This window comes from Oncorhynchus masou, chromosome 14, assembly GCF_036934945.1.
Source record: "Oncorhynchus masou masou isolate Uvic2021 chromosome 14, UVic_Omas_1.1, whole genome shotgun sequence".
NCBI lineage: Eukaryota > Metazoa > Chordata > Actinopteri > Salmoniformes > Salmonidae > Oncorhynchus > Oncorhynchus masou.
In genome coordinates this window covers 17,307,108-17,327,107 of record NC_088225.1, presented here as the reverse complement: position 1 = coordinate 17,327,107, position 20,000 = coordinate 17,307,108, and the positions used below count along the sequence as shown (strand labels likewise).

The window sequence follows — 20,000 nt, the reverse complement described above, 5'->3', positions numbered from 1 at the left end:
TCTTTATTCTTCTCTTCATTCCTCTCTTCATTCCTCTCTTCATCCCCCTCTTTATCCCTCTCTTCATTCCTCTCTTTATTCCTCTCTTTATCCCTCTCTTTATTCCTCTCTTTATTCCTCTCTTCATCCCTCTCTTCATTCCTCTCTTTATTCCTCTCTTTATTCCTCTCTTTATCCCTCTCTTCATTCCTCTCTTCATTCCTCTCTTCATCCCTCTCTTCATTCCTCTCTTCATCCCTCTATTCATTCCTCTATTCATTCCACTCTTCATTCCTCTCTTCATCCCTCTCTTCATTCCTCTCTTCATCCCTCTCTTCATCCCTCTCTTCATTCCTCTCTTCATCCCTCTCTTCATCCCTCTCTTCATCCCTCTCTTTATCCCTCTCTTCATTCCTCTCTTCATTCCTCTCTTCATCCCTCTCTTCATCCCTCCCTTTATTCCTCTCTTTATTCCTCTCTTCATTCCTCTCTTTATTCCTCTCTTCATTCCTCTCTTCATCCCTCGCTTCATCCCTCTCTTTATTCCTCTCTTTATTCCTCTCTTTATTCCTCTCTTCATTCCTCTCTTTATTCCTCTATTTATTGCTCTCTTCATTCCTCTATTTATTCCTCTCTTCATTCCTCTATTTATTCCTCTATTTATTCCTCTCTTTATTCCTCTCTTTATTCCTCTCCTTTATTCCTCTCCTTTATTCCTCTCTTTATTCCTCTTTTTATTCCTCTCTTCATTCCTCTCTTCATCCCTCTCTTCATCCCTCTCTTCATCCCTCTCTTCATCCCTCTCTTCATTCCTCTCTTTATTCCTCTCTTTATTCCTCTCTTCATTCCTCTCTTCATTCCTCTCTTCATCCCTCTCTTCATTCCTCTCTTCATCCCTCTTTTCATCCCTCTCTTTATTCCTCTCTTCATCCCTCTCTTCATTCCTCTCTTCATTCCTCTCTTCATCCCTCTCTTTATTCCTCTCTTTATTCCTCTCTTTATTCCTCTCTTCATTCCTCTATTTATTCCTCTCTTCATTCCTCTCTTCATTCCTCTCCTTCTATCTGTGCTTTATGTACATCTCCCGCAGCCTCTCCTTTCTCCTGGTGCCTTTGTTTGTTTCCTTTTCTACTATTCTCTGTTTCTCTCTCATTCTCTCTCTCCTGTGTGTCATTTCTGTTTGGCCCTCAGGCCACTGGCCCCACAACGGCCCCCTCTCACCTCTCGGAGCTCCTTCTCGTTCCTGAAGTCAGGCAGCGTCTCCAAGCAGAAGATGGCGATGGACACCACAATGACCATGACGCTGATGATGGCGATGATGCGTGCGCCCGAGGAGGATTCTGGGTGCTCAAAAAGCATCCAAACCTTCCTCTGCATCTCGTTCTCAGGCAGCGCAGGCACCTCCTCCTTGGGGAAGCCCTCATCCTCCTTGAAGCGTTCCATGATCTCCTCACCAAGCTCATAGAAGCGCAGCTCATCCAAGAACACATCCAGGGGCACATTGGCAGGCCGCCGCAGCCGCCCGCCAGACTGGTAGAAGTAGAGGATGGCGTCAAAGCAGTTCCGGTTCCGGTCCAGGAACAGCTCATTGCGCAGAGGGTCAAAGTAGCGAATTCTGCGGTTAGGGTCCCCAGGAGGGAGTCAGGGAACTGGGCCAGAGTGCGGAGCTGTGTCTCGTAGCGCATCCCTGACACGTTGATGGCTAGCCGCTCCGTCAGGGCCCAGCCCCCCTCCACAGGGAGCCTGAGCGACGACAGCTTTCCCTTTTCCCCTCAACCCTCTCCTTTTCACTGCCGTTGTTCTCTGTCTCCTTCTCTCCCTTCTCCGCCTTGTTGCGCTGGTCCTTGGTCTCCTTGTCACTCTCGCTCACCTCCTCTGGGAGATGTTTCTTGTCTCCTTCTCCTCCTCCTTCACCTCCACCCTTGTCATGGTTCTCCATTCCTTGGTCTGTCATTCAGCTTCTATTTAGTTCTTTGTGAGGACAGTTTGTCCCCTTACTCTAGAGAGAAATGCACAACGCTGCTGAAGTTATCAAGAAACATATCTGGTACTGCAGAAGAAGAGACATATCAGGTAAAGGCAGATAAAGAAGTGGGAGGAGAAACAACTCACATTATTGGCAATTTTAATACTCAGAATTATTTAACAGAAATGTAAGCTTAAAGTAATTTACGCCAATTCACCCCCAAATACACTACCGGTCAAGAATTTTAGAATACCTACTCATTGAGGGGTTTTTCTTTATTTTTACTAGTTTCTACAGCAAAATAACAGCTTTGCATACTCTTGGCATTCTCTCAACCAGCTTCACATAGAATACTTTTACAACAGTCTTTAAGGAGTTCCCACATATGCTGAGCACTTGTAGGCTGCTTTTCCTTCACTCTGCAGTCTGACTCATCCCAAACCATCTCAATTTGGTTGAGGTCAGGGGATTGTGGAGGCCAGGTCATCTGGTGCAGCACTCCATCACTCTCCTTCTTGGTCAAATAGCCCTTACACAGCCTGGAGGTGTGTTGGGTCATTGTAACTGACTTGCCTGGTTAAATGAAGGTTACATTTAAAAAATAAAATAAAAATGTCCTGTGGTCCTCATGAGAGCCAGTTTCATCATAGAGCTTGATGGTTTTTGCGACTGCACTTTGCACTTTCAAAGTTCTTGAAATGTTCCGTATTGAGTGGCCTTCATGTCTTAATGATGGACTGTCATTTCCCTTTGCTTATTTGAGCTGATCTTGCCATAATATGGACTTGGTCTTTTACCAAATAGGGCTATCTTCTGTATACTCTGCCTACCTTGTCACAACACAACTGATTGGCTCACACACATTAAGAAAGAAAGAAATTCCACAAATGAACTTTTAAGAAGGCACATCTGTTAATTGAAATGCATTCCAGGTGACTACCTTGTGAAGCTGGTTGAGAGAAAGCCAATAGTTTGCAAAGCTGTCATCAAGGCAAAGGGTGGCTATTTGAAAATTCTCAAATACAAAATACATTTTGATTTGTTTAACACTTTTTTGGTTACTATATGATTCCATATGTGTTATTTCATAAGTTTGATGTCTTCACTATTATTCTACAATGTAGAAAATAGTTCAAATAGAGAAAAACCCTTGAATGAGTAGATGTTCTGAAAGTCTTGACCGGTAGTATGCAAGACACATTTTACATCTACAGTAAAGAATAACAAATAAAAGCATGAACTAGAAAGGTGTTATTTCTATCAGAACCTTTAACCTTTATGTTCGGTCAGAATGACTATTTCTTTAATCAGAACATTAGTCTTTACAGTCAACACAGCCATTATTAGAATAACACAGAGTCCTACTCATAAACATCCTAGTTACATGCCATGCCCAAGCATGCTGCTGTGAAGTAAGAACCATATTATTGGTGTTATTTACAAGAAGCAGCCTGCACTGTTCCACTCACCCCTCTGTCAGTCAGCTACTGTTGAAAGAGACTAATTACTCAAGAGAATCACGGTGCCTCCACTACTGTACCTCCACCACAGGGTATCTGTCTGGCTGTCTGTCTGTCTGTCTGTCTGTCTGGCCCTCCCTTTGGCCGTCTGTCTGTCTGTCCGTCCAGCCCTCCCTCTTGCCGTCTGTCTGTCTGTCCGTCCGGCCCTCCCTCTGGCCGTCTCTCTGTCTGTCTATCCCCTGTTTGATCTCTCCGTAAGTCTCTATCTCCCACCTCCCTAGCTGTGTCAGGGGGGGGGGGGGGCACCATGGCTCCTTCAGGGGTAGTGTTAATCTGTCTGCTGATACCCCACCCTGGGTGAAGTGAAGATAGTTAAGCTTGTTTGTAGGTCACAGCCTTCAGTCTCTCCCCTTTGCTCTCTCTCATGCCTACTATTTCTCTGGAGAATGCTGTCAGGTCGAAATTCAATCCACTGCCTTCTCTCTACAACCTCAGCATGGTGTCCTCTTCATACCCCCACCCCCTAATGTCAGCCCCCTGCCTCTCTCTTAAAGTCCTCTTCATACCCCCACCCCCTAATGTAAGCCCCCTGCCTCTCTCTTAAAGTCCTCTTCATACCCCCACCCCCTAATGTCAGCCCCCTGCCTCTCTCTTAAAGTCCTCTTCATACCCCCACCCCCTAATGTCAGCCCCCTGCCTTTCTCTTAAAGTCCTCTTCATACCCCCACCCCCTAATGTCAGCCCCCTGCCTCTCTCTTAAAGCCCTCTTCATACCCCCACCCCCTAATGTCAGCCCCCTGCCTCTCTCTTAAAGTCTTCAATTTCCCCTCTCTCCCTGTCATAAACAAACACACAAACACACACACACCATCCTCAACACATGTACCGATGTCCTCACGAGACCCAAATGAACACCCATAAAAGCCCAGTGAGAATGTATTTTGGAGTTCCATCCTGGCTTCAGTATTTATAATGCTCCTGACTAGGGCCCTGTGTTTTTCTGACCATGTCACCTTACCAGGAAACACTCAGGGCCCTAAATGAGTTATGTAGCCGAGCCCATGCATTTCCTGGTGAGGTGTGGTCAGGAAAAATGTAGGGCCCAAGTCACATTTACAAACATGTTAACACATGTTATGAGACCAAACAGTAAAACTGAAAGCCTACAACAAAAAGCCATGACACTCCTTTTCTGATGATCCTTTCGTGAGCCTTTATTCAGATGGCTTAGTGTATGGTATAGTATAGGATATGGTATAGTATAAGGTATGGTGCACATGTGTCAGGCAGGTAATGACTCACAGGTGTTGTGTCAACAAAAATGTAAGTGACATATACTGACCACTGTAAGATGTCAACAGCATTATTTCTGGGCCAGAAAAACGTTACATGGGGCGGCACGTAGCCTAGCAGTTAAGAACGTTGAGCCAGTAACCGAAAGTTTGCTGGTTTGAATCCCGAGCTGACTAGGTAAAAAAAATCTGTTGATGTGCCCTTGAGCAAGGCACTTAACCCTAATCGCTCTGTTAAATCGCTATGGATACGATTGTAAGCAAAATGACTCAAATGTAAATGTAAAATAAGAATTGATGGTTGAGTTAACTATTTAGAGACGTGTGTCAGTTGGAAGGTGGGAAAAAAACATGTAAAATGTATAACAGTTATAACACTGATATGAGGTGGATTTTACAGGAAAGTGAGCATTAAAGCGTTTAAATATTTTTTTAAATTATGCATTAGACAATTGCAAAAACCATCCCATGGGCTTCTTGGTTAATTGATGAATGTAATGGCTTATTTGTTCAATTTCAGAATATGCCTCAAACATAGACTGAGAAACCGGTATGCATGTTGACACAGCAGGTTGCAGCACCAGGATGTGCGTTAAAACTTGCATGGAGTTTAAACTACAAGTCCCACAAAACTGCTCACCTGTCTTCACAGACGACAACAAAACCCATGATTTTTAAGGAACTTGGAGGAGGGAAGAGAAAGTTAACGTAGAAATGTAAAAGACAACGGGAGGGACGCAATTATATATTTTGCTGCATGTAAAGAAATAGAATAAAAAGTGTAGCTTGGAAAGAGGGCAAGTCACTTTGTTTGCGGCATTCGACCAACACAGTCAACCAGGTAGTGGCGGTTCTTTCATCGTCACTGAAATCATCACCCGTGACGGGTTGGCTCTAGTGAACATGTCAGGCAGTACTTTGCGTTACGGAGACAAAGTTGTCATTGTGACCGGCGGGTCCAAAGGGATTGGTAGAGGGATTGTCAAAGTATTCGGTAAGAATCAAAGTTCCTGATTTGAAGTAAGTTTGTTGAGATTTGAGCAGAGTGGGGTACTGGGGAAACAATAATGTGCTATTATGTTGTTCTTTCCCCAGTGGAGAATGGTGCCAAAGTTGTATTCTGTGCAAGAGGGGGTGAGTGCAAGAGGGGGTGCTCAGATTAAAGTATACCATTGCAGGTGTGGGGGAACTGGTGGCTTCTACGGTTGTGGCTAGATGGAGTACAGCTTCGTACCAAAAGGTGCATGTTCGAGTTGCGTCGGCGACAACTGTAGGATTGTAGCTAAACCTAACCTTAAACTTTTTCGCCTAACTTGCTACATTAATTATCATAACCTGCTACGTTAATTATCCTAACCTGCTACATTACTTCTCGTAACCTACTGCATTAATGATCCTAACCTGCTGCATTAGTTATCCTATCCATCTAGCCACAACCGTAGAAGCCATCAGTTACAAGCAACCATCAGAATCACCACACAGTAATGTGTCTCAGAATCTTCATTCATCAGTAATCCATTGTTGAAGATTTTATGAATCATTAAAAAAAATCCCTCTCGACATCATCTTTACATTGCATATTCATAAGTTTACTGTATTCTTATTTTATATATATATTCTTATTATTTTTGACAGTGGCAGCAGGACAGGCTCTAGAGGCTGAGCTGAACAGGGCAGGACCAGGTTCATGCAAATTTGTACCTTGTGACATCTCCAAAGAGGAGGACATCAAGGTAGGGCTTCTGGGCAATGACTTATTTTATAGCACAGTGAAATGAGAGTCATGATCACTCATATGCACAACATTTCAACAGAGTTTATATCCTCATTCCTCAATGGATCACATGACCTGTGGTTTATCAGAATGCTTACTAAAACGTGTTGTATTGTAATCTACACTCCACCTATCTTTAGTCTTTGTTGGATTTTCCCTGTCTGTGAAAGGACTCTTCTCCACTGAGTTAGTTTACTCACAGCTCTAGCAAGCCCCTTGCTCCTCATTTGAAGGTCTGCTTATAAACTGCTTAGAAATCACTGTTAAAGGTCCAGTCGGCCATTATTTGAAGCTCTCTGTGTTTCCTGTGCCCTGGTTTCCTGTTTTCTTCCCTTGTTTTTTGTGCTTGCCTCCCAGACTGAGAGTTCGCTCAGGCATTGAGGTCTGTGCTGACATACATATATAACAAATTAATAAATGTGTATATATATATATATATCCATGCACTGTTGGACTGCACTGACACCCTGCTGTTCAACTGAGATTCTCATAGTTGTGTTACTGTTCATCTGATATTATAGGTGAATGTGACAGTGTTCACTTTGATGGTTTTATATATATATATATATATATAATAAACAGTTGAATTTGGAAGTTTACATACACCTTAGCCAGATACATTTAAACTCAAGTTTTTCCCAATTCCTGACATTTAGTCCTAGTAAATATTGGCTTTAAATTGTTTAACTTGGGTCAAACGTTTCGGGTAGCCTTCCACAAGCTTCCCACAGTAAGTTAGGTGAATTTAGCCCATTCCTCTTGACAGAGCTGGTGTAACTGAGTCAGGTTTGTAGGCCTCCTTACTCGCACATGCTTTTTCAGTTCTGCCCAAAAATGTTCTATAGGAGTGAGGTCAGGGCTTTGTGATGGCCACTCCAATACCTTGACTTTGTTGTCCTTAAGCCATTTTGCCACAACTTTGGAAGTATGCATGGGGTCATTGTCCATTTGGAAGACCCATTTGCGTCCAAGCTTTAACTTCCTGACTGATGTCTTGAGATGTTGCTTCAATATATCCACATAGTTTTCCATCCTCATGATGCCATCTATTTTGTGAAGTGCACCAGTCCCTCCTGCAGCAAAGCACCCCCACAACATGATGCTGACATCCCTGTGCTTCACGGTTGGGATGGTGTTCTTCGGCTTGCAGGCCTCCCCCTTTTTCCTCCAAACATAACGATGGTCATTATGGCCAAACAGTTCTATTTTTGTTTCATCAGACCAGAGGACATTTATCCAAAATTCCGATCTTTGTCCCCATGTGCAGATGCAAACCGTAGTCTGTCTTTTTTATGGTGGTTTTGGAGCAGTGGCTTCTTCCGTGCTGAGCGATCTTTTAGGTTATGTCGATATAGGACTTGTTTTACTGTGGATGTAGATACTTTTGTACCTGTTTCCTCCAGCGTCTTCACAAGGTCCCTTGCTGTTGTTCTGGGATTGATTTGTACTTTTCACACCAAAGTACGTTCATCTCTAGGAGATAGAACGCTTCTCCTTCCTGAGCGGATTGACAGCTGCGTGGTCCCATGGTGTTTATACTTGCGTACTGTTGTTTGTACAGGTGAACATGGTACCTTCAGGCATTTGGAAAATGCTCCCAAGGATGAACCAGACTTGTGGACGTCTACAATTTATTTTCTGCGGTCTTGACTGATTTCTTTTGATTTTTCCCATGATGTCAAGAAAAGGGGCACTGAATTTGAAAGTAGGCCTTGAAATACATCCACAGGTACACCTCCAATAGGCTAATTGACATCATTTGAGTCAATCAGAATCTTCTAAAGCTATGACATCATTTCCGGGAATTTTCCAAGTTGTTTAAAGGTACAATCAACTTAGTGTATCTAAACTTCTGACCCACTGGAATTGTGATACAGTGAATTATAAGTGAAATAATCTGTCTGTAAACAATTGTTGTAAAAATGACTTGTGTCATGCACAAAGTAGATGTACTTGCCAAAACTATAGTTTGTTAACAAGACATTTGTGAAGTGGTTAAAAAACAAGTTTTAATGACTCCAACCTAAGTGTATGTAAACTTTCGACTTCAACTGGAGTGGACAGATGGAGCCTCTTCAGACAATTCAAATGTATTAGTGGTCAGACTAACACTGCAAGACGGAAGCTTTCCATGATGATTTACATTTACATTTAGGTCATTTAGCAGATATTCTTGTCCAGAGCGACTTCTTTTTTTTTCTACACATCCAATCATCATTCAGTGTCCAGACCCTGGTGCTTGTGAACGGTAGTGACATTGCTATAACCTGTTTTGTGTGTTTGACTGAGGGATGTGTGTATGTTTGTACGGTATTTTAGTGGTGCGTCTAGCTGGTTTTTCAGCTTAGGCTTTATGTAGCAAGTTAGGTAGGTACATAGGTAATGGGATCATAGGTCCACATACCTGGAGAGAGTAATTATACACGTCTAACACAGTGTGGTGGTCAATGACAGAGTGCAGTCAACTCAACGTATGCTATTCTCTCTGCAGAGGTTGATTTCAGTGACAGTGGAGCATTATGGTCAAATAGACTGTCTGGTCAACAATGCTGGGTGGCGTGAGTATCTGTTATCATTTTGTATGAGAATTGATGTTGTTAAGGAAAGATAGGAAATTATATATCCACAAATCAGCTGATATTTGGTATACCAATCCACGTCCAGGCACTTATTTTTATTATTATATATATATACTTTTTTTACCCTCTTTTTCTCCCCAATTTTGTCATATCCAATTTGGTAGTTGCAGTCTTGTCCCATTGTCCCGAAACACAACCCCGCCAAGCCGTACTGCTTCTTGACACAATGCACGCTTAACCCGGAAGCCAGCTGCACCAATGTGTCGGAGGAAGCACCGAACAACTGTCAGTGTGCATGCACTGACAAGGACATCCCGGGCCGGCCAAACCCTCCCCTAACCCGGACGACGCTGGGCCAATTGTGCGTCGCCTCATGGGTCTCCCAGGCGCAACCGGCTGCAACACAGCCCGGTATATAACCAGGATCTGTAGTAACACAGCTAACACTGCGATGCAGTGCCTTAGACCACTGTGCTACTTGGGAGGCCCTGGCAAGCCATTATTTAAACAGGCATATTCAAGCATTAAAAACACATACACTTAGTGTACAAAACATTAAGAACACCTTCCTAATATTGAGTTGCACCCCTCCTTTTGCCCCCAGAACAGCCTGGACTCTACAAGGTGTCGAAAGCGTTCCACAGGGATGCTGGCCCATGTTGACTCTAATGCTTCCCAGAGTTGGCTGGATGTCATTTAGGTGGTGGACCATACTTGATACAAACAGGAAACTATTTATGGTGAAAAACACAGCAGTGTTGCAGTTCTTGACAAACCGGTGCGCCTGGTACCTACTACCATACTCTGATTAAAGGAAGTTAAATATGTTGTCTTGCCCATTCACCCTCTGCATGGCACACACACAATCCATGTCTCAATTGTCTCAAGGCTTAAAAATAGTTATTTAACTTGTCTCCTCCCCTTCATCTACACTGATTGAAGTGACATCAATAAGGGATCATAGCTTTCACCTGGATTCACCCAGTCTGTCTGATGTGGAAAGAACAGGTGTTCCTAATGTTTTGTACTTTGTGTATACGCTTTGCAGCTTGCAGCATCAAACCGATCACCTCCTGATCGTCACACCCTGACAAAGGTGCAAGTCGTAACGCGGATGCATTTTTAATGCTATACTGGTTTTCATTGTTTTTTAAAGATCTGCACTCGTTTTTGTACCACTTGACACTTTTTTTGTGGATATGAAAGGCATGTTTCCTCCCCCTCTTCTACAATTCACATACTCCATAGACATTTGGTTAGTGTTTATGCTGTATTCATTGAGTTCCCTCCCCTTTCAGACCCACCTCATAAACCCACAGATGACACTACTGCAGATGAGTTCAGAGATCTTTTGAATCTTAACCTCATCAGTTACTTCCTGGCCTCCAAAGTAAATAATTCACTCATTATATTTACTTTACTGAAAGCCTTCAGGTATGATGCTTTATTACTTGTTATAAGCATGTATGAGCCTTAATAATGGGTTATTATATACCTTATAATATGTTTTCCGTCATCACGGGATCTCCCCTCCTCAGTATGCCCTGCCCCACCTGCGACAGCGCCAGGGGAACATCATTAACTTGTCCAGTCTGGTGGGCTCCATTGGTCAGAAAAATGCAGCACCATATGTAGCCACTAAGGTGAACTAAAAATCTAGATAACAGTATGCAGTACTTTATCCAGGTGTTTGAGGCTTGGAGAAGTAGGCCTAACAGGGGTGATGTCTCTTTTCTTCCACAAGGGGGCGATCATTGCCATGACAAAAGCCATGGCTGTGGATGAGAGTCAATATCAAGTGAGAGTCAACTGGTGAGGAGAACTGGCATCTGTCTCCATTTACAAACTTTTAGGATTTTCTACTTATTTTTTTCTCTTGCCCTTTTGTCTGTCCTGTTTTAAAAATACTTTTATATTTTTCCACTTTCTCCTCTTATCTCTAGCTCTGTTTGCTGCAGTCTAAATGTGTATTATCTTGTAGCATTTCCCCTGGTAATGTGATGACACCTCTGTGGGAGGAGCTGGCTGGACAGACTGCAGATACCTTAGCCACCATTAAAGAAGGAGAGAATGCTCAGGCAAGTGCTCACTGGACAGGAGCCAATACAAGATATACGATGAAATATAAGATCTGTTACAATGACATATTTCAGAATGCATTGAAAAGGGAGGGTTGGTAGAGACTTCCTAATTTAACTTGCATCTCTCATCTTGATGAACCTGATGCCTCATCTTTAACATTCTTCCTCATCTCCAACAGCTGCTTGGTCGAATGGGGACAGAAGCTGAGAGTGGGTTGGCTGCTTTGTACCTGGCTGCTGATGCTACGTTCTGCACTGGGATAGACCTGCTGCTTAGTGGAGGGGCAGAACTCAACTACGGCTACAAGAGCCAGGTCCCATGAGCAGGCCTGTCATTCCGGGCCTTGTGCCTACCTGACCAATAACAGGACCTGTTATGTTCTATTGCCATCCTGCTTGTGATTGAACCAATCACCCTGTCTTATCCATAGCCACGGGATGTAGAGGTGCTGGAGATGGTACAGCACCCCCTGATGGTGAGATGGTAAAGCTGCAATTTGTGTTGTTGCAATAAAAACGATGAAACTATTTTTTCCGTTGCATTGTTGATATAAATGATAATGTGATTGGGGTAGGGGAGAGAGGAAAAAACATGGGATATGTATATATGGGACCTATTTTGCATGGAGAGCACTCAGCTCTGTTTTGTAAACTGTGCACTCATGATATGCTCCTATCTATTCAGTGTGGTTGGTTTGGAGTTGGAAACGCTCTGCTGTACGATAGACCGTTTAAGTTAAATCGGGTCTGACCCTCTCCACCCTCCATATTCTATTCTTTCCCCTTTGTGGATATCAAGTGATCTGGAGCAGTTTTCGCAATAGTTTTCCACTTACATTTTCTAATAGTTTACAATTCTAAACTTGGCGTAAAGGGAATGGGAACAAAATCAAATTGCGTTCTCTCGCACTTGTCTCGCAGGCCTGCTGCTGCCAATGTTAAACATGTAGCGTTACTAGTCAACTAGTCTAGCAAGCAACACAGTGATGGGTGTTTTATTTAACCTTTGTACACCTTCAAGTTTGTGAAATTAGAGTTTGAAGAAGCTGACAATTTATCCTACCATTTCTACCGATCTTCATACCAGTTATGATATGCACATTTTCGTGGAACAGTTTCATTTCAAGAGTAACGTTTTCGTTTCTCAAAATCATTGACACGTGGCTAATAATACAAATCGGGATTAAAATGATTAAAACCCAAAAAGTTAATTCCACTAATGTGAGAGCAGCAGCCTCTGCCATGTGAACACACTGATTCACACTGGCGGTGAAATGAGCACATGGAACTATGAGCCTATAGGACAATGTTGTAGAGGGACTATTTTACACTGTCAACTAAGTCAATTACATAAAGCTGACAAATAAAAACTGAAAATGTCCTGATTAAAATGCAAGATTCTTTCAATTTCATCTATCTTCCCTCTGCCTCCCTTTCTATTTGTCTTGAGTTGAGCTACCACTAGTGAAGCAAACATTGCATCAAATCAATAAACTAGGTCTGGCCCAATGAAGGTCTGGCCCAATGCTGTCACTAGCTACAGTGAATCAACTAGCCTTTTCTGGGCCATCACAGTTTCCGCTCCAGTGAGCTCAGGACAAACAGTTGTTTTTGGGAAAAGGTCTTCGGGTATTTTATGGCATTTCAACTGGGTATATGGGATGCTCAGAGCATGACATTTTGCTCTTTCACACCAAGGCCTGGTGATTATTTAGGGGGAGAGTGTTGGAAAGCTTTTTCAAATACTGTGAGGAACTATTATCATTCACAATTGATGTAAAACAATATATATATATATATATATACAGTGCCTTGCGAAAGTATTTGGCCCCCTTGAACTTTGCGACCTTTTGCCACATTTCAGGCTTCAAATATAAAGATATAAAACTGTATTTTTTTGTGAAGAATCAACAACAAGTGGGACACAATCAGGAAGTGGAACGACATTTATTGGATATTTCAAACTTTTTTAACAAATCAAAAACTGAAAAATTGGGCGTGCAAAATTATTCAGCCCCCTTAAGTTAATACTTTGTAGCGCCACCTTTTGCTGCGATTACAGCTGTAAGTCGCTTGGGGTATGTCTCTATCAGATTTGCACATCGAGAGACTGAAAATATTTCCCATTCCTCCTTGCAAAACAGCTCGAGCTCAGTGAGGTTGGATGGAGAGCATTTGTGAACAGCAGTTTTCAGTTCTTTCCACAGATTCTCGATTGGATTCAGGTCTGGACTTTGACTTGGCCATTCTAACACCTGGATATGTTTATTTTTGAACCATTCCATTGTAGATTTTGCTTTATGTTTTGGATCATTGTCTTGTTGGAAGACAAATCTCCGTCCCAGTCTCAGGTCTTTTGCAGACTCCATCAGGTTTTCTCCCAGAATGGTCCTGTATTTGGCTCCATCCATCTTCCCATCAATTTTAACCATCTTCCCTGTCCCTGCTGAAGAAAAGCAGGCCCAAACCATGATGCTGCCACCACCATGTTTGACAGTGGGGATGGTGTGTTGTGGTTGATGAGCTGTGTTGCTTTCACGCCAAACATAACGTTTTGCATTGTTGCCAAAAAGTTCAATTTTGGTTTCATCTGACCAGAGCACCTTCTTCCACATGTTTGGTGTGTCTCCCAGGTGGCTTGTGGCAAACTTTAAACGACACTTTTTATGGATATCTTTAAGAAATGGCTTTCTTCTTGCCACTCTTCCATAAAGGCCAGATTTGTGCAATATATGACTGATTGTTGTCCTATGGACAGAGTCTCCCACCTCAGCTGTAGATCTCTGCAGTTCATCCAGAGAAATCATGGGCCTCTTGGCTGCATCTCTGATCAGTCTTCTCCTTGTATGAGCTGAAAGTTTAGAGGGACGGCCAGGTCTTGGTAGATTTGCAGTGGTCTGATACTCATTCCATTTCAATATTGTCGCTTGCACAGTGCTCCTTGGGATGTTTAAAGCTTGGGAAATCTTTTTGTATCCAAATCCGGCTTTAAACTTCTTCACAACAGTATCTCGGACCTGCCTGGTGTGTTCCTTGTTCTTCATGATGCTCTCTGCGCTTTTAACGAACCTCTGAGACTATCACAGTGCAGGTGCATTTATACGGAGACTTGATTACACACAGGTGGATTGTATTTATCATCATTAGTCATTTAGGTCAACATTGGATCATTCAGAGATCCTCACTGAACTTCTGGAGAGAGTTTGCTGCACTGAAAGTAAAGGGGCTGAATAATTTTGCACGCCCAATTTTTCAGTTTTTGATTTGTTAAAAAAGTTTGAAATATCCAATAAATGTCGTTCCACTTCATGATTGTGTCCCACTTGTTGTTGATTCTTCACAAAAAAATACAGTTTTATATCTTTATGTTTGAAGCCTGAAATGTGGCAAAAGGTCGCAAAGTTCAAGGGGGCCGAATACTTTCGCAAGGCACTGTATATACACTTAATTGACTTGCTGAAGAAAAAAATAGCTGAGAAACTGTCACAAGAATTTTCAATCCCAATGATAATAATCAATAGCTCTGACCAATCCCCAAGGTTTGTAAGACCATGGGTATAATAATAATTAGTCAAAGACTCAGCTTATGCAAAAGGTTAGTACAGTTTATTCAGAGAACTTCTAAAGTCAAGAATACAAAGACATCCATTTTATAGCTGCGCACATACTTCCACACAAACAGTAGGTATCCTACGCACATACTGTCCTGCTACCCAGCCGACAAAGATTAGGGGAGGCCGTGAGAATCACCCCGTCCTCTCTGAAGATAGGGAGACCCTGGAAAGTATTCTCAGTGACCCCTAGCCAAGGTCGGTGTCAGGATTTGGTCAGGGTTGTTCCGGGTTTTGGTCAGTAGATGTCCCCATTGTGCTTTTTGTCCCTATGTTTTTCCCTTGATCCCCATTATTATTTGCACCTGTGTCTCGTTTCCCCTGATTGTATTTAAACCCTTTGTTTCCCTCAGTTCTGTGCTCTGTGTTTGTATGTTAGCACCCTGCCCTAGTGTTCTGTGTGCTCTTGTCGATTCCGGGTGAAGTTCTTGTGGTATTCTGTTTTTTGTTTTTGTTTATTTTTGGTGAGTTTCTTTTGAGGTCTTTTTGTGTTTTTCCTACCACCTTTTGGATTTGCCATTTTTTGTATTTTAGGATTTTTCTTTATTAAATACACCGTCTTAAGTACTGCTGTGTCTGCCTCATCTTCTGGGTTCTGCTGACTATTCGTGGCTCAGTTGGTTAAGTGACTGTTTCTCACTCCGGAGACCCAGTTTCGAAACCGGGTCCTGACAGAAACACAGAGCCAAAAATGAACCCAGAGGCAGCCAGTTCCCAGGACCTTTTTGCCACGCTGTCCCACCACCAAGAGACTGTCCAACGCCACGAAGCCGCCCTGGTTCAGCAAGAGGCCTTAATGGCTAGACATTCTCATCTTCTGTCGGAGATGCTGACTTCCATAAAGCAGATATCTGATCGACTTACCCCGGCAACGGTTCCCGTCCCAGTACCTCAGGTTCACGTACCCATGGCAGTTAACCCCCTGGCTGAACCTCGTCTTCCACCTCCCCAACGGTTCTCAGGTGATCCAAGTGCTTGTAAAGGCTTTCTCACTCAATGTTCTCTCTCCTTTGAGCTGCAACCTTCGTCGTTTCCCACCGACCGGTCTAAGATCGCATATATCATTACCCTGCTGTCGGAAAAAGCCCTGGCCTGGGCTACTGCTGTGTGGGATGCCCATAGTTCCTGCTGTGCCAGCTACTCTGCCTTTGCTGAGGAATTCAAACGAGTGTTTCAAGGCCCAAGCAGTGGTTCTGACTCAGCCAAACAGCTCCTGACTCTCCATCAAGGTTGGCGCAGCGTGACGGACTATGCCATCCAGTTCCGCACGGTGGCAGCAGCGAGTGGCTGGAACAACGAGGCGCTCACGGTGTGCTTTCTGAAAGGCCTTTCCGACACTATCCAAGATGAACTGGCCACTCGGGGAACCACCGGACAATCTCGAGTCCCTGATCAAGTTGGCTTCACGCATTGACCAGCGTCTGAGAGAGAGAGAACTCAACCGTAGACCTCTAGCCCCTATCAGTCCCAGCTCCGAGTCCCCACCTTTATCATCGCTGGCTCCACCGGAACCCATGCAGATTGGACGCATCTCCCAGGCTGAGAGAGACCGCCGGATGAGGGAGCGACGCTGTCTATATTGCGGCAAACCGGGCCATTTCCGTTCCACGTGTCCCGGGCTCCAGGGAAACGCTCTGTCCCGTACAGACCGGGGGAACTGTAACGGGAAACATAACCTCCTCCCATCCGTCCAACTCCCGTCTGCTCATTCCAGTCACCCTCTCCTGGGACAACCACAAGCTTCACCTTCAAGCCTTGGTAGACTCTGGAGCCGCAGGTAACTTCATGGATGGTGTCTGGGCGAAGGAGAATGGCGTTCCCTCTGAACCTCTAAGTGACCCCATGAGGGTTACTACATTGGATGGAAGCCCTTTGGGATCTGGACTTGTCACTCATGTCACTACCTCCTTGAGACTTTCAGTTTCACAACACCAGGAATTGATGAACTTTCATTTGATCTCCTGTTCCGAGTTCCCTCTCGTCCTTGGATACCCCTGGCTTCACAGCCATAACCCTCACATCGACTGGTCTGTGGGCACTATCAAGCAGTGGGGTCCTACGTGCCAAGCTACTTGTATTTTCCAGAATTCCCGAGTTCTACTCCCGAGTCTTTAGAATCCATCGACCTGACCCGAGTTCCCGAGTGTTACCATGACCTCAAACTGGTGTTTAGCAAACAGAGGGCCACCATGCTACCACCCCATAGATCTTACGATTGCCCCATCGACCTGTTTCCGGGCACTTGCCCCCAGGGGTCGGATCTTTTCCCTATCTCCACCCGAACGAGCTGCTATGGATACCTACATCAAGGACTCTCTGGAAGCAGGCCTCATGCGTCCATCAACCTCCCCGGCGGGAGCAGGGTTTTTCTTTGTGGCCAAGAAAGATGGTGGATTACGTCCTTGCATCGACTACCGGGGACTCAATGACATAACCGTCCGTAACCGTTACCCGCTACCCCTTATGGCCACAGCCTTCGAGCTGCTCCAGGAAGCAGTTGTTTTCACTAAGCTTGACCTGCGGAACGCATACCATCTTGTGCGGATCAGACCTGGTGACGAGTGGAAGACCGCTTTCAACACGCCTACTGGTCACTATGAATACTTGGTGATGCCCTTCGGCCTGACCAACGCCCCAGCGGTGTTCCAAGCGCTCATAAACGATGTGCTTAGGGATATGCTTAACATATTTGTGTTCGTTTACTTGGATGACATCCTCATCTTTTCGAGCTCCAAGAACACACTAAGCATGTCAGACAAGTACTCAAACGCCTCCTGGACAGCCATCTGTACGTTAAGCCGGAAAAATGTGAATTCCATTCATCCCGAGTACAATTCCTGGGATTTGTAGTGGAACCCGGTCGAGTCCAAATGGACCCTAGGAAGGTAGGGGCGGTAGCGGATTGGCCCACCCCCAAATCCGTTAAGGATGTTCAGCGTTTCCTGGGCTTCACAAACTTTTACCGCAAGTTCATCAAGAACTTCAGTTTGGTGGCAGCTCCTCTCTCAGCTTTAACCAAAGGTGGCAATGCAAGGTTTGTGTGGGGAAGAGAAGCTGAGACGGCCTTCCAAGGACTCAAGCAGCGCGTCCTCTCTGCTCCCATCCTGATACTACCGACTACGGATGAACCATTTGTGGTGGAGGTAGACGCATCAGAGGTTGGTGTTGGAGCTGTCCTGTCTCAGAGGGGTGAAGACAAGAAGCTTCATCCGTGCGCTTTCTTCTCACACCGGCTTACCCCGACTGAGAGGAACTACGATGTGGGGATCGTGAACTCCTAGCGGTTAAGATGGCATTGAAGGAATGGAGACACTGGCTCGAGGGGGCTTCTCACCCGTTTCAAGTGCTTACGGACCACAAAAATCTGGAGTATATCCAGCAGGCGAAGCGATTGAACTCTAGACAAGCTAGATGGTCTCTTTTCTTCAATCGATTCCAGTTTATCCTCACCTATCGGCCCGGGTCGAAGAATCTCAAACCGGATGCCCTGTCCCGAGTTTACGCTCCTGCCATTCGAGATGACACGGACATGCCTGTCCTTCCTGCTGCTAAGATTGTGGCTCCGATCTCGTGGCAAGTTGAGGATACCGTGAGACGTGCTCAAGCTAGCGAACCGGACCCTAAAGGAGGCCCTGCCAATCGGTTGTTTGTCCCCAAGGCAGTGAGGACTCAGGTCCTTCTGTGGGGGCACTCCTCTCGCCTCACCTGTCATCCGGGCGTAGGTCGCACCTTGGAGTTCATCCAGCGTAAGTTCTGGTGGCCTACCATAAGAGAAGACGTTGCCACTTTCGTCAATGCCTGCCCCGTGTGCTGCCAGGGCAAATCTTCTCACCTCCGCCCTCAAGGACTCCTTCACCCTTTACCTGTTCCCCACAGACCCTGGTCCCATATCTCATTGGACTTTATTACTGGACTTCCTCCATCCCATGGCAATACTACTATCCTAGTCATAATCGACAGGTTTTCAAAGGCGGCCAGGTTCGTCCCTCTGACTAAGTTACCTTCTGCCAAGGAAACGGCTGAGTTGGTAATTAATCATGTGTTCCGAGTCTTCGGCATTCCTCAAGATGTGGTTTCTGACAGAGGTCCCCAGTTCGCCTCAAGGTTTTGGAAGGCCTTCTGCCAACTCATGGGGGCTTCTGCCAGTCTATCTTCAGGGTACCATCCGGAGTCCAACGGCCAAACAGAGAGGATGAATCAAGAGCTGGAAACCACCCTCCGATGTATGACTCGTGACAACCCGTCCACATGGTCATCCTTTATTGTTTGGGCCGAATACGCGCACAACACCTTGCGCTCCTCCTCCACTGGTATGTCCCCGCACGAGTGTCAGTTTGGCTATGCTCCTCCATTGTTCCCGGACCAGGAGGCAGAAGTCAGAGTGCCTTCAGCCTTGAGGTTCGTCAGACGCTGTCGGCTTATGTGGAGGAAGACCCGTCTTAATCTGATGCGTTCCTCACAGAGGTATCAACAACAAGCCAACAGACGTCGCCGTCCCGGGCCTACCCTGCGCCCCGGCCAGAGAGTCTGGCTTTCCACAAGAGACTTACCTCTACGGGTGGAGTCTCGCAAGCTGTCCCAAAAATACATCGGTCCCTTCAAGAGAGTTAACCCAGTTTCTTATCGCCTACACTTACCCAGATCCCTTAAGATTAATCCCACATTTCATGTGTCATTGTTAAAACCTGTTGTTTTTTCTCCCTTGTCCCGGCAGACAGACCTCCCCTCCGCCTCGTGTCATTGGAGGCCAGCCGGCTTATACCGTCCACCGGATACTGGATTCCCGCCGGGTGCAGCGGTCCTGGCAGTATCTGGTGGACTGGGAAGGCTACGGTCCTGAGGAGCGCTCCTGGGTTCCTGCCAAAGACATCCTGGACCCTGACCTCATTCGTCAGTTCAGGGTCCTCCACCCTGAGAGAGCTGGTAGGAACGTCAGGAGCCGTTCCTAGGGGGATTCTGTCAGGATTTGGTCAGGGTTGTTCCGGGTTTTGGTCAGTAGATGTCCCCATTGTGCTTTTTGTCCCTATGTTTTTCCCTTGATCCCCATTATTATTTGCACCTGTGTCTCGTTTCCCCTGATTGTATTTAAACCCTTTGTTTCCCTCAGTTCTGTGCTCTGTGTTTGTATGTTAGCACCCTGCCCTAGTGTTCTGTGTGCTCTTGTCGATTCCGGGTGAAGTTCTTGTGGTATTCTGTTTTTTGTTTTTGTTTATTTTTGGTGAGTTTCTTTTGAGGTCTTTTTGTGTTTTTCCTACCAC

At 45.0% G+C, this 20,000-nt stretch overlaps 1 protein-coding gene and 1 pseudogene across 1 annotated transcript in view; one reads left to right on the top strand and one right to left on the bottom strand.

Annotated features, from left to right (window-relative positions):
• LOC135553743 (potassium voltage-gated channel subfamily A member 1-like) overlaps window positions 1-1,918 on the bottom strand; it is a 9,379-nt pseudogene extending 7,461 nt beyond the window's left edge.
• Window positions 1,919-5,330: 3,412 nt separating this feature from the next.
• LOC135554409 (branched-chain-amino-acid aminotransferase, cytosolic-like) overlaps window positions 5,331-20,000 on the top strand; it is a 51,545-nt gene continuing 36,875 nt past the window's right edge. The window contains exons 1-6 of the mRNA XM_064986707.1: window positions 5,331-5,691; window positions 5,793-5,831; window positions 6,333-6,430; window positions 8,963-9,029; window positions 10,349-10,440; window positions 10,589-10,693. Coding sequence (XP_064842779.1) covers window positions 5,601-5,691; window positions 5,793-5,831; window positions 6,333-6,430; window positions 8,963-9,029; window positions 10,349-10,440; window positions 10,589-10,693 — 492 coding nt within the window. The 5' untranslated portion in view covers window positions 5,331-5,600. The remainder of the gene's footprint in view (window positions 5,692-5,792; window positions 5,832-6,332; window positions 6,431-8,962; window positions 9,030-10,348; window positions 10,441-10,588; window positions 10,694-20,000) is intronic.